Genomic DNA, 14783 nt, shown 5'->3' with positions numbered 1-14783 from the left:
GCAGCACTAATTCCATCCCAGCCAGGAGCTCACCCCATGGCACAGCCGACCTCTCCTCCCTGCCCGCTGCTCCCCTCAGCAGTGTATTCATTGTTCCGCCTGTACTGCTCCCCACTCTATCTCTGTGTATTCTCTTACCCCTGCACCTCTGGCCTATACCCCAGCTTTTATATGCAGAAATAAATAAATAACATAACTCTTTTTAAAAAACCAACAGCAGAGCAAAAGTAAACATGTAGACTTTGACAACAGAGTGGTAGGTACCAGAGAGCCATGGGGAGCATTGGAGCACAAGCAGAGGGCATGGTTTGTTTGTGGTGGGCGGTGACTGGCTCTGGGTAGCCGCTGTGGAGTGGTATGTAGAGGTGCTGAGCTGAGCAAGGTACACTGGGACCTATGCAGTGCTGTGAAGTGATGTGACCTCATAAAGTAATTAACTGATCAATTAATGCCAAGAAAATAAGACTCCAGGAAGTAGCAATGTCAGAGCTTACTTTGGTGAGTGGCTCTCAGGCTACAACCACTGGGAGCCAATGCTCCAGGAAGCCCCGGGATAATGTATGTTGAGGTTCTACAGTTTATTTCAGTTTTTCACATAGCTGCAAAGAATTGGTAGTGAGATTTCTTAGTTTGATAAATTGTATTATTGCTTTATCAATGCACACGTAATTGAGTCTCTTATTAAAAAGTGAAATAGAAATCAAAACATTTAGTACCTAGATAAAATAGTTCAGTAAGCAGAAACTGCAAAATCATGACCTCCACAGGGAGGAAAGGACAAGGTACAGTATCAAGGCTAAGCACCGCTGGGAGGCAAGTCTCGCTTTGAAAGCGGAGAAGTGGGCCCTCCCTGGAGCCCTGCACCGCTAAGCCAAACCGTGGCTGCTTCAGCGTGAGTTAGATTCCAGCCAGGGAGCTGACCCACATGGGCAGCAGACCTCTCCTGTCCCACCGCTGCTCCCCTCAGCAGTGTATTTCAGTGGATCTGCCTGTTCTGCTCCCCACTCAGTTTCTGGTGAACCCTCTCGTTACACTTCTGGCCTGAACCCCAGTTCCGTATGCAGAAATAAATACAATCTTAAAAACAAAAAAACAGAGAAGCTGTGGGATCAGAGGTTAAGGGATTTTCCCAATTAGCACATGAGGGCTCTTAGCAGCCTGACTCACCAGACCCTTCACCTCTTTTATCCAGGTGTTCCCTGCTATTCCTCATTCCCTGAGGAGCCTGAAGCGACAGGGAAGGGGAGATCACCAGACAGAGGTCTTGGGGAACACAAATCCAAAGCAGGTGTGACAGGGGAGGATCTACTTGTCATAAAAAATCTGGGGCCCTCCCTGGTAGCGCAGCGGGTTAAAGCACTGCACTAAGAAGCTAAAGCCACTTCCGCATGAGTTCGATTCCCGCCTACCCCGGAGGCGACCACATGGCGTGGCAGACCTCTCCTGACCCGCCTGCTGCTCCCCTCAGCAGTGTACTTCGTCGATCTGCCTGTTCTGCTCCCCACTCTGTCTCTGGTGAATTCTCTCACCCTCCGCATCTCTGGCCTATACCCCAGTTCTGTACAAATAAATAAATAAATCTTTAAAAAAAAAAAAAATCTGGATCATTGTGCTGTTTACAAAGACCTTTCTCTCCAAGACAATTCTCCCTCCGCCTGGAACACCAGTCTCCATGTGTAAATCGTCACTTAACTTGTCCTTGTCAGCAGTAAACTTGTCCATAGTAAATCTTCACTTAACTTGTCTTTGTCAGCAGTTTTTGCAACATTAAGCAAAAGGAAACTGACATTACCATAGTCTGATTGCTGTAAGTGAGAATTATATTCCTAGAGTGTTTTTCTGGTCACTTACATGAGCGTCTAAAAACCCAAAACACTTCTAATATCAAACATTCATGGGGGCTGGCCTGATGGCACAAGGGGTTAAGTCTCAGTGCTGTCAAGCTATCCAAACGGCAGTCTCCAGCAAGGGGGGTGACCCCCATGGCACAGCAGACCTCTCCTGACCCACCCACTGATCCCCTCTGCAGTGTATTTCAGTCAGTCTGCCTGTCCTGCTCCCCGCTCTGTCTCTGGTGAATCCTCTCACCCTCTGCACCTCTGGCCTACACCCAGTCCTTGCATGCATAAATAAATAAATCTTTAAAAATATATAAATACTTAAACAAATATTTAAAAACAACAACAATCATTCCTATTTCTTCATTTTCCAACCCACTTATTCCAGCTCAAAGTCAAGGGTGGCCCAAGCCTCTACCAGCATTGGGGCAGCAAGGCATGGTGTACCCCCACCCCACTCTCATTCCATGAGCTTAGCCTCACCAGTGAATCTCGCGTGCACAGCTTTGGGATGCAGGAGGAAACAGGAGCACCCAGAAAAAATTCACCCCTACATGGAGAGAATGAGCCAACTCCACACAGCAGTGGCCCTGCAGGGTTTAGTTTTTTTGTCATCAACATTATAACAAAACGATGTCGATGACACATCATCCAAGGACCTCTCTATACATTTACCAATGTGATGCAGTTAAGTCCACACGAGGGGAGCAAGGCTGGGATTCCCGGAGCGTCTGTCTGTGTGTCCGAGTCCCTGTGTGCAGACGGCGACGTGCCAAGACCGGGCTGTGTGTGGTGAGTGTCCCCATGTAATTGTGAGGGCGTAGGTTTTTACAAAATGTGAGTCCTACCTTTCTAATCTTAGTTTCACAAAGATTAAGGTAGCCAAAATAGTCTATCTCACAAGGTTAATAAATGAGGTCAGTAAAAAGAAAGTAAAAATTAAAGCTTTATGTAAGTTTCTCACTGATCGAGAGAACAGAGAGGAGGGAGGAAGAGAGAGAACCAAACTCAGGGACCCCTACAGCTCTTAGATTCCACCACAAAGGGCAGATTTTGGGGTTAATAAGACAGAATGTTTTCTTCTCCAAACTCAGAAATTCAAGGTTAAGTGCAGGAGTTTTGTGAAGTCTAGAGCTCCTCAGACTAGGATCTATAACACTGCTGGTCAAAAGTAAGGCTGCCCGCCCGCAGTCCACAGGGTACCTTGTGCCGAGTATGGTGGGGTCCCCTTTCCTAGGGTTTCAAAGCTGGAGAGTGGAGTGGGGCTAGATTTCAGTCTGGGCCCCTTCTTGCCCTTTTACAGTGCATACTTAGTTAAGTCTCTGATCAAAACTAAAATAGAAAGCAAAGTATTTAGGGCCCTCCCTGGTGGTGCAACGGGTTAAAGCGCAGCACTATGAAGCCAGCCACAGCCACTGCAGCAGGAGTTCCATCCCCAGCCAGGGAGCTGACCCACATGGCGCGGCAGACCTCTCCTGTTGAACCCGCTGTTCTTCTCCTGTGCTGCTCCCACTCTGTTTCTGGGGGATCCTCTCACCCCCACCCGACACCTCTGGCCTGCACTCCAGTTCTTATATGCATAAACAAATAAATTTTTAAAAAGAAAAGAAGATACTTAGTACCTAACTAAAGTCACTTAGTAGACAAAACATCTTTAGTAGACAAAAACATTGAAATCAAACTTCAAAGTGGCCCTGCTCATCTGGAGAGTAGATCAAAAAAGCTCCCAGAAGTGGGGAACTGGATCAAAAACGGGGTAGGGGGGAGGGAGGGAAATGCACAGGATTATGGTGATGGCACATGGGTAACTTGGTGATGGGAAACCCGCGGGGATTACAATTGAGATGAAAAAAAAAAAAATGAACAAAATGATGTAAAAATAAACTTTTGTAATAATAAAAAAAAAAAGCTCCCAGACTAGATTTTTTCAATCCCACTGTTGTTTAAGAATTATAACATGAGGTTTTCTGATTCCTGCCAATTATTTGCTTTCATCAATTCCATAAACATTATCTCACCTCGCTGGGCCTCAAATGTGTCTTGTCCCTTTATTAGAGAAAAATAATATCTTTTGCTCCTTAAACCATAAACTCTTCCTGCCTGGGTGTCTTGGACTAAGGCTGATGCTCAAGAGCAAGTGGGCTTGTGCCCTGCACACCATGGTGCTCCAGGCCACGGAGGGCAAAATCTGTCCGGAGTCCTTTAAGGCATTTTCTAGACGTTTTTTCTTTGGCCAAGAATAGCTTATTTTAAAAAATATGTATCTATTTATTCATACAAGGTCTGGGTATAGAACAGAGATGCAGGGGGTGAGAGGATTCACCAGAGACAGAGCAGGGAGCAGAACAGGCCGATCCACTGAACTACACTGCTGAGGGGAGCAGCGGGGGAGAGGAGAGGTCTGCTGTGCCACAGGGGTCAGCTCCCAGGCTGGGATGGAAGTCTTGCTGCAGTGGGTGGTGATAGGTTCAAAGTGCTGAGACTTAACCCTTGAACTACCAGGGAGGCCCAAGATTCGCTTATTGATAAAGTCTCACGGTTCAGGGAGGAGGCTTAGCCAGGAGCCACACAGCACTCATCACAGTGCTCAGGGGTCTAAGGCAGCAGCTGGTCAACAGTCCCCTGCCTGTAAAGCAAGGGTGTGTCCTGAGTTCTCTCTCTCTCTCTTTTTTGCATGTTCCTTTTTGATATGATACCTCTTTTGAACACTGTAAGTTTACAGAATTCACAGAGAACAGAAGATAGACTTTTCTTAAAGCGAAAAAGATGACTTATTCTCGCCAACCGAGAGACGTTTGAACCCAGAGCTGATTCTGTTAGTTAATTATTGATATAGACAACGGCCATAGAGTAATGCTATTCTAAATTATTTTTGACAGAGGCCCTCCAACCAGTCACTCTGAACCCAGAGATTGCCCCTAATGAGTCCTCCCTCTGCACCGTAGAGGCTTTATCACCAGGGCGCCTCCTTCCAACTTGGCAATCCACACTGCTTTATTAAAGTTTCTGGAAGTCTGAAGGTTGAAGAGGTTCAGCTCTCCATGCCCATATCACAGTGACCTAAGTTCACTCCAAGGCCTCCCGTGGGGTCTTTGGGCAGGTTATTAAACCTCTCTGAGGCCCTCTCTGGTGGCACAATGGGTTCAGTCTCAGCACTGTGAAGCCACCCACCGCCACTGCAGCACAAGTTCGATCCCCAGGCAGGGAGGAGACCCACATGGTGCAGCAGACCTTTCCTGCTCCCCACAGCATTCCACCTGTTCTGGCCCCCACTCTGTCTCTGGTGAATCCTCTCACTACACCTCTGGCCTGCACCCCAGTTCTTTTACACATAAATAAACAAATCTTTAAAAAAAAAACAAAACTCTCTGAACCTTAGTTCTTTCATCTGCAAAATGGGAGTGAAAGTAGGACCTGCAGCTAAGATTGCTAAGAGACTTCTATGTGATATATAGATGATCCCATACAATAAAGTGCTTAACATGGTGATAGGTAAATAGCAGAAAGTGAATACATGAGAACAACTGTTGCTTGAGGCCACATGGGTATTTCACTACACTGGACTTAGACATTTTCCAGATAGTTAAAATTATGAATCACTTTCAATTTCCTTCATGTCTTTTTTGGCACTTCCAGAGGCCACCTTTTCACTTTGAATATATTATTTACCTAAAATGGAAACTTCAGGGCCCTCCCTAGTGGTACAACATGTTACTAAAGTGTGGCACTATGAAGCTAGCCGCAGCTACTTCAGCACGAGTTCGATCCCCAGCCAGGGAGCTGAACCACACGACCTCTCCTGTCTCCCCGCTGTTCCCCTCAGTAGTGAATTTCAGTAGATCCTCCTGTTCTGCTCCCCACTCTGTCTCTGGGGAATCCTTTCATTTCCCCTGCACCTCTGGCTTATATCCCAGTCTGTATGAGCAAATAAATAAATCTTTAAAAAAAAAATGGAAACTTCAGTACCATATATGGAAAGTCAGTATCACCAGCCATAAATAGAAATCAGTATACATGAAAGTACTTATAATGTGCTACATAACCCACATTGGTGAATGTCCATTCATCGGTCCCCACAATCACTCACTTACATCACTCATGTGTCACCTTCTGGAAAATGCTGCACTATGAGACAGAACTTTGGACTTAGGCTTCTGTCTGGGAGTTAGAGGAGACACAGTTTTCTTAATTGGCCAATGTATGAACAAAAATGTAATGGGTACCTCTTATGTGCCAGGCTCTGATCTAGCGCTGGGGGCACAGACGTGAGCAATCGATGGTCCACTTAGCCCTACCCCAGCAACAGCGGTGGGTGTCCCTCTTTGGGGCCTCCGCCTTCACAGGAGGCCGTAAGTCCTGTCTTCCGTTTGCTGATCTGTTATGTCTGTGGCTCCCAACATTGACAACACAAAACAGCAACACTTGCCAGGAAGTAGCTTCTCAACATCACCACCATTACCCTTTCACTAAGTCCACATTTCTGCACGAACGCTGAGCTAAAACCATGGAAAACATGAGATAGATGTCCATGTACTGACATGAAAAGATACCCCAGGTATAGCAAGGCAAGGATGTTATAGGAACAAAATGTGACATAGAAGCCTATTTGCATTTGTATACATATGGGATTTTTTAAGCCTTCATTTGCATGACTTAATGTCACTCTCATAATAATCCTATGAAGTAAGTGCTATTATTACCCCATTTTACAGATGCAACCGCTGAGGTCCAAAAGTGGCATTGAGGCTGTAAAGCAATGCGTCTCAGGCCTCATAACAAACAAATAAGTGGTGGGACTTTGGTCTGGTTGCCTCTAGAGACTACCATGCTAACCGCTACGCTTTTTTCAGCAGTCATACATAGGAAAATCTAAAAGGCCTGCACCAGATGGCTCACGGTGAACACATCCCAGAAGTGAGATTGGAGAAAGCGGCACGTCTTGTTAATTTTGGTCTCAGAGTGGTGCGTGGGGCTGATCTCATGGTCATGAGACTGGAACAAAAGGCGGTGATAGCTACTCATCACTGACCTGCACTTCTGGCATTTCTGAACTGTTTGAAGTTGTAAAAACAGCCATGGGTTCATTTTGCAATTAAAACGTCAAAACAACAAAACCACCACCAACGCAAAAAAACTCTGCCAAGAAACACAATCAATTGAAAGCATCAAGCCCACAGCCAGCCCGAGGCCGCTCCTTGCCTGGGCCGGGTGGGGTTGGGACAGGCGAGACGGGGACACAGCTCTGTGGCCAAGAAAGCCGGGGGACACTGGGTTAGACAGAGTGAAACAGGTCTTTCTTTGGGGTAACTGCAGAGCTTCAACGGGCCATCACTGACAGTGAAGTTAATACCAGACAGTCTGTAGCCGAGGCCATGTGGGTTTGGCGCTGAACCCTCTTATTTCCAAGTGTGTCATGGGACAACTGTTCTTTAGAAGGAGTGTTGGAAATGCAGCCCCAGACACTCGACGTGAAGTCAGTGGTGAAGAGGCGACGTCCATGAATGATATCCTGTTTCCCCCTGCTGCCCAACTCACCCTCGAGCTCAGTTTCCCTAGCGTGGCTTTCACTGAACGGAGGTTGGCTTTGCCCATGAACTGGTGGGGGTTTGTCTGAATTTGTAGGGTCCAGCCCATGTTTTCCATGTAGTCCTTGCCTCTGCCTCTGAACAGACATGTCACATACATTTTCCAGTGGTGCTAGGATAGGGACTGTGTGTGCACATGTGCACATGCGTAACTGAGAGAGACGCCCTGCACAGACCCTCTTCTACAGCAGACCCTGTGCTCAGCCTAAATTCTCACACGCATACACAGGAAACAAGTGAATTTGCAAAGCCACGGCACAAGTGTGAGGGGCTGGGTGGTTCAGCGGCCTGCTAACATGCTCAGCGGGGTCATCTGGAGTGGAGTGCCCTCCCTTTGGGTCACCATTTCTAGGAGGAGAATGTTCCTACTCTCTGGTAAGGATCTACTGTGTGTCAGGCAGCACCCTGGTGCTTTCTTTTCTGAGTCCCCACAAGCACTCGCTAAAGGAAGGAGATATTATTGCTCCTTTACAGACAAGTGAATTCCAAGAGGTGAAGTTCAAGGAAATGGCGGAACCACAATGGTTCCTGGCTCTGTCTGACTCTGAAACACGTTCTTTACTCTACACCACACCATCGGCCCTCTTGCCGTTGGTCTTACTCAAAGCTCTCTATGCTCATGGCCCCCAAAGGACAGGATCCAAGGAGAGTGACCTGGGCATCATGTCCTGAGTACCCTCCAGATGGACCTCTGTGCTTCTCCGAATGGCCTTCTGGAAGCTCCAAGTCTGTGTCCTCAGGCCGTTGTCCTACCCATCACTTGGTGCTTTCCCTGCTATTCCTGAGCTCAAAGGCCAAGGGACGCTGGCTGCTTTATCTGTCAGCATGAGCCTGAAGGGGGGCGGCTTATGCCTGTCCAGAGAGAAGATGAGCCCCCCCTCAAATTCAGGCAGCATGTTCCAGGCCTCACAAAAGGCTGCAGACCTTGGAGCTGGGGATGGGACAGAGGCGGGAAAATGCTGACTGGATGGAAACTGTGTGTCAAGAAAAACTCCAATGGTGGAGGGTGAGGCAGGGGAACCTGGAAAGTCTGGTTCGGGGGGGACTCCCCCAGAAACTGAGGGCTGAGAGTTAGAAAGTGAGGGGGTGGGCAGGTAGCTGAATATTGCCTCCCTGAGCCTCCCCCTTCCTGGGGTTTGAGGCAGGAATCAGCAGGACCAACAGGCCCTTACCATGCAGCGGCAATGGGTGTGGGCTGGAGTGGGGGTGGGGGGACATTTGGTGCCGCTTGGCAGGGGCAGGAATGGCTTCTTTCCGTGTGGAAGTTCAGTCATTCCTTGCCCAGGGTCAACTGCACCCTGTTTGGGGTAAAAATAGCCCTTTTCCCATCATTCTCTCTCTATTCAACTTCCCAGCATCCGGTCAGGTACTTCCGCCCTGGAGGCCCTATCCCAGTGGCAAATATCCGCTCACATATCCCAATGGGAGGGGTCCTCCTTCTTGCAAGCACTGCTGGTCACTGAGGCTAAAATCTCTTCTCACGTGTCCATCCGGATGTTCTGGGTGACTCCCCTCTAGTTCTCTCACAGATCTTATGTTGGAGCTTGCTCAGCAGTTGGAGGGTTGCAGGTCTCCTGACTGGAGCCTTCTATCCCTGCTCCATGGGGCAGGGCCCCACAGCCTAGGTTGTTACCCTCTTCCAGGGCCTGATCCCGCCACTGCCTTGTTCAGGGGTCTCGGAAGGCAGTGTCTGGTCCTCACTGGCCTCAAGAGACCCATCCATAATGGTACGAGGCTCTCGACTTAGGGATTTCTAGAGGCCTTTTTAATACTTTTTAATTAATGCTTCTCCGAGAAAAATGCTCCCAGTGAGGTGGCAGCAAGGCAGAGGCTGCAACCAACATCCGAGAAGGAAAGCGAGTCCCGATCGCTCTGCATCCCTCCTACCTGGCCCCCAGCAAGCTTCTTCTGTCTTCCAGTCCGAATACCCAGAAGCCTGGTCCCACGCCAGCCGGGCCCACTGCGGTGATATCATCCCTCCCGGCCCGCGTCCCAGCTCCCAGTGCTCCTTACCTGCCCAGCCCAGGAGGCCTCTGGCCCCATTCACATGGTCCTCCTGGCCTGGCCTGGCTGCCCAGACACAGTTTCAGCTCCCCTCACCGTCGTAGCCACCGCCTGTCTCCCCGCGCCCACGTCCCACCCTGACTTCCTGCCTCCTCCTAAGGGCTCTGCAGCCAACCGGGCCCCAGCGGCCCAACCACAAGCCTCCAGCACCCTGAGCTTCCTGCCGCCATAGCCCCCTGCCCCTCAGCTCCTGAGGGTCCAATACATGCTCAGGCCAGGTTCCCCCTCAGCCTGAGAAAGACCTTTGGAGGCGAAGGGAAGATACCCGGACAAGGGCAACATTTAAACCCCCATGAACAGGGGATTTACAGGGAAATGCAAATTGTACTGTGGTCACAGTGTGAGAGCTGAGTGACCCTTACGTCACAGTTTGGAGGCGAAAGTCCAAGAGGGGTCAATGTCCTTGTGAAGCAGGTGGACATCAGAACACCTTTATTCTATTCAGACATCAGGCTAACTCCGTCCTCTAGCTGGCAACTGAACAGTAGCCTTGTCCTCTCAGGGCACAGGACCAGAGATGTATTCTGGTCAGGGGGTAGGCTGCCACCCCTCTGTGGACAGAGGGCTGGACAACAGGCTGTTGAAGGAAGGAGGCAGGACAACCCCATGTTCTCAAGAGGCCTCCACTGTGAGCTAGAAGGCTGAACATCATCCACGGGAGAGCAGGCAGCACTTTTAAGCCAGGTGGAGACAAGCTCATGGCCCTGTGAGAGGTGAGGCTGGCACCATATCTTGCGACAGGTGCAAGACAGAACAAACACTCCTGCCCAAGCACCCAGGTGCAGGCAGCTGACTGGCAGGACTTTGTCTTGTAAGCAAGAGGCAGGGACTTTGTGATCAGCAGCCAGCAGGTCAAGAATGTCTCTTTCCTCTGGGGCTAGACTGAGGGTGGCCTCACAGGCTAAGGCCACGAGTGTTGTGAGGAAATCCAGATGGCTTCTGTCAGCCCCAGGAGCTGGGCCTTGACCCCACCCAAAGGAAAAGTATAAATGCGTCACCACCATCACCACCTGGCTGAGTTTAAACTGAGTGAGCAAGTTGGGGGAGGGGAACCCGCAGAGCATTGTTGGGGTTTATGGGGTGGAAGCTGATGCTGTGTGCACCTCAGCTGCGGAGGAAAGGGGGGAGACAGGAAATAGGGGGGAGAGGAAGCCAGAGTTGGAAAGTCAAAGAGTAACACAGAAACAAAGACCCAACAATATAAAGTAAAAAAAAAAAAAAAAAAAAAAATCTATAGAATGACAGACTCCAGGCGCAAGTTCTAGCTCCTTGGTGCAAACCTCAGCACGCCACACTGGTCTCACCCGACACTGCAAATACCACTAGTGATCACAATGCTAAGCACTAGTTCAAACTTGTTGGGTATTTACTGTACATTATCTCACTTAAGACATATCCAGCTACTTTTGTAGAGGAGAATTAGCATTTCCATAAAGAAGGATTCTGGGTTAAGAGACCTCCTCAGGGCCCTCCCTGGTGGCACAGCACTGCAAGCTAGATGCAGCTGCTTCAGTGTAAGTTCGACCCCCAGCCCCGAAGGTGACCTACATGGCATGACCGACCTCTCCTGACCCGCCTGCTGCTCCTCTCAGCAGTGTACTTCATTGATCAGCCCATTCTGCTTCCCGCTCTGTCTCCGGTGAAGATTCTCATCACCCCTGCACCTCTGGCCTGTACCCCAGTTCTGTATGAATAAACAAATAAAGAGTTTAAAAGAGAGAGAGAAAGAGAGAGAGAGAGAGACTGCCTCAAGGACAAATAAAAAATAAAAAGAGCTGGTTTTGAGCCCACGTCTGCAGATCCTGCATTTTCCAGCAGCCATTTACCTACGTCGCCTTCCGTGGGGGAGATGCAGCAGATGACATACAGAGAAACTGGGCCTGAATAAATGACTGCGGAGGCCTTGATGGAAAGCAGAAGGGGCATTTATTGAGGAGCCTGGGGCTGTGTGCTCCTCCCCTTCTTCTCAAGCTCCTCTTTGCTCCCCCCACCCCAAGCTGGGGCAACAGTGTAGGGACAGTGTGCTGGGGCTTTATGCTTCCAAAGAAGCAGGGTTGGCCCATCCACCCAGCCTTTCCTCCGACTCGCCCGACCCCACCCACCTCTGCGGCACCCCTCTCTTCCACCTTCCCAGCAGGACTAGGGAAGGGGAAGTGAATGACTGAATGTCCCAGGAGGCAGGCAGTTGCCACTTAACAGAGGGTGAAGCGCCGCGCACTGATGTTCATTCGGGTGAGGCCGAGATGCCGCAACGGCGGGGCCAGCTCCAGTTCCAGTTCGGCCTCATCCAGCAGCTCCTGGTGCAAGTGACAGGCTTGGTCCACCTTCAGCCGGTGCAGCTGGGCCCGCAGCCTGAGCAGCTGTGCGGCCAGCTGCCGGTCTTGAGCCTGCATCTCCTGCTGTAGCCGAGAGGGGGCGTAAACCTGTCTGCCCAGCCCGCAGAGGTCTACTCGCTGGGTCTACTCACTGGGTCTACTCGCTGGGTCTACTCGCTGGGTCTTTCTGGAGGGGGGACTGTGTTCTCCCCACCCCTTCTCACAACCGGATCCCTACCCAGCTCTCAAACTGGAGTTCCTAAAACCAAACGAAGGGCCATTGTTAAGTAAATACGGGTGCAGGGCGCCTTCCAGATCAATCCAGTGACTCTCCAACAGGAAGCCTGGACATTGATGTATTCGCACATGTCATCTATTCAATATCTGCCCCTCAAATTCTGCTTTAGGCATGGAGAGTGTATCTTTTCCCAATTTACTGTATTTTGGGGTACACAATTCCCAGAGTAAAGGAGGCCATACCTTTCCCCCGACCCCATAATTGGTGGCCTCCACAGACAGAAGTTCTGTCCCTTGAACCGCAAGAGCACAAACAAGGTCAGCAGTTTTTGGGGATCCTTCTTCAGCAAGCTTTGTCAAAAAAACACACTCAAGTTCATTCCTGGCCCTCAGCTCCAGCACACAGCCACAGGAGGGGGTGTCCATTCTCATCTCCTCCCCACACCCTAAAGAGGACTGACCCCGAGGTCCACACTCACCAGCTCCTGTCGAAGCCACTCCAGGGCAGAATCCATCGAGTCAAAGCCACAAATGGCCCCAAGTCCACCTGACCCAGGTTTGGCTTGGACCCTGTGCCAGGCCTGGCTCTGGACCCGGGCTGTCCACTCCAGATACGAGGGCCGCCGTGTCTGCAGCTGCAGCTTGGCCGTCAGAGCCTTCACACAATCCAGGCTCTCTCCCTCCTCCTCATCTTCTTCACCGGCTGCCTGGAATTTCAGTGACCCCAAGGACATGGTGGGCTTGGGCTGAGTGATAGGGCAGGGCTAAAGCTCTGGAAATAGGAAAAGGTTAGCAATAGTGCCCAGGAGAGGTGGCAGGAACCAAGGGTAAAAGAAGTGTGCCAGGGAGCTTGCAAAGAAAGCTGACGGTGAATGCTGAAGGTGGGTCAGGGAGCTGAGTTAGGGAGGCTGGGGAGTAGATGGGTGTGGGAGGCTGAGCGTGCAAGGGCTGGAATTTTCCTGGCTGCTAATCTGGGAGCCACGTGATGCCCATCCGGGTGGGGGCAGGAGGGACCCTGCTCCTCTGGCTCCTTGAATCAATTTTATTGTCTTTGCCCAGAAGGAGACACCCAGTTTCCAGAAAGGAAGTTACTCCAGGATAAGGAAAGCATCATCTCCACCAGACTTGGCCCTCTTCCCAAGACCCAAGTTAAAGGAGTAAGGAGAGGACAGGAGGCTGATGAGAGGCCCTGTCCTCACTCATGACACTGGCCCTTTAGTAAGGCAATAGAATCCAGAGCACTGACTTGGGAGTCAGGAGATTCTGATTCTAGTTGCTGGTTCCAAGAGGCCTTGGACAAGTCACTGACTGTTGGGAAGTTGGATGCTTTTAAGTTTTATTCACAGGACTCCAAATTCCCTTGGGAAACCCTTCAAGACTGCTTGTCAGCTCTGGGTTGGCTCCTATACCTCCCTCTCCCAAGCCTTCTCAGGGCTTCAACCATAGCAGTTCCCCTTTTTAAACTTTGTATTAAAGTATAACATACACCCACCTGTAATTGAACACATTTATATAACCAGCACCAGATTAGGCAATTACCTGCATCGGGAGGCTTCCTTTGTGTTTGTGTGTCCTGAGGGTAATACTACCCTCATTTCTTTTAAGATATAGTTTTTATGCATACAAGAACTGGGGTGTAGGCCCGAAGTGAGAGGATTCACCAGAGATAGAGTAAGGAGAACAGGTAGATTTACTGAAATACACTGCTGAGGGGAGCAGAGGGCGGGACAGGAGAGGTCTGATGCACCATGTGGGTCAGCTCCCTGAGCAGGGATTGAACTCATGGCACAGTGACTGGCAATAACTTCATAGTGCTGTGCTTTAACCCCTGTGCCACCAGAGAGCCCGCTACTACCCTGGTTTCTGACAGCAGAGATTAGTTTTGCCTCCATATACTTTCCAGTGGTCTCTGACTTTAGCATACATAGGCAATTCCTTGGATGGTATTAAAACAGACTGCTGTTTCATCCTCCTGTAATTTACCAGTTTAAATTCTGTCTCTTGCCAGACTGAAAACCCTATGGACAACTGACCCTTCCTCAGTCTCAACACCAAATATAGGGTCAGTGTAAGAGCATTCCACACTTGGTCAGAGGATGAGCTGACCTGGACTGGGAGACACCTTCTAGCAGGGACTTCCAGCTGTGCTGGAAAGGGTGGGCACTGGTGCTTGTATTTAAGGTAGACCAAGGAATCCCTTCCCCTGCACATAGCCTCACAGGCAGGGAAGGCAGCAATTTCCTGTTTCATACCCACTTTTTCCACACAGGGGAAGAGATTGTTACTCTACTTTATTTATTTATTTATTTATTTTAAACAATATAATAGTTTATTTTTACATCATTTTGTACATTTTTTTAAATCTCAATTGTAATCCCCGTGGGTTTCCCATCACCAAGTCACCCTGTGCCGTCACCATAGTCCAGTGCATTTCCCTCCCCCCACTGTTTTTGATCCCATTCCCTACTTCACCCCCACAAAATGTCTCTGGTATATGGCTGTTCATTATTCTTATTATTTTCTCACCTTGTTCATTATACTCCTGCTATGAGCAAAACCATCCAGTATTTTTCTTTTTCTTTCTGGCTTATCTCACTAAGCATGTTCTTTTTCAGCTCGATCCAAGTTGCTGTGAAAGGCATGTGTTTCTTCTTTTTGGTTGCTGAGTAATATTCCATTGTGTCTATGTACCACATCTTTTTAATCCAGTCATCTACTTTTGGGCATTTGGGCTGCTTCCATGT

The 14783-nt window shown here is 49.4% G+C and overlaps 2 protein-coding genes across 2 annotated transcripts in view; both read right to left on the bottom strand.

Moving 5' to 3' along the window:
* LCK (LCK proto-oncogene, Src family tyrosine kinase) overlaps positions 1 to 9504 on the bottom strand; it is a 21555-nt gene extending 12051 nt beyond the window's left edge. Inside the window, exon 1 of the mRNA XM_004678741.2 lies at positions 9437 to 9504. The gene's annotated coding sequence lies outside the window, so the exon portion shown is untranslated. The remainder of the gene's footprint in view (positions 1 to 9436) is intronic.
* A 1912-nt stretch (positions 9505 to 11416) lies between these two features.
* Positions 11417 to 12931, bottom strand: FAM167B (family with sequence similarity 167, member B). Its single transcript, XM_004678740.2, has 2 exons — positions 12519 to 12931; positions 11417 to 11886 (listed from the first exon to the last, which is right to left on the bottom strand). The coding sequence occupies exons 1-2, from the start codon at positions 12771 to 12773 to the stop codon at positions 11680 to 11682; spliced, it is 462 nt and encodes a 153-aa protein (XP_004678797.1). The 5' UTR covers positions 12774 to 12931; the 3' UTR covers positions 11417 to 11679.
* Between the last annotated feature and the right edge of the window lie 1852 nt (positions 12932 to 14783).

Source organism: Condylura cristata, unplaced genomic scaffold (assembly GCF_000260355.1).
Source record: "Condylura cristata isolate star-nosed mole 26May11 unplaced genomic scaffold, ConCri1.0 scaffold00008, whole genome shotgun sequence".
Classification (NCBI taxonomy): Eukaryota; Metazoa; Chordata; class Mammalia; order Eulipotyphla; family Talpidae; genus Condylura; species Condylura cristata.
This window is presented reverse-complemented; position numbering and strand designations above follow the sequence as displayed.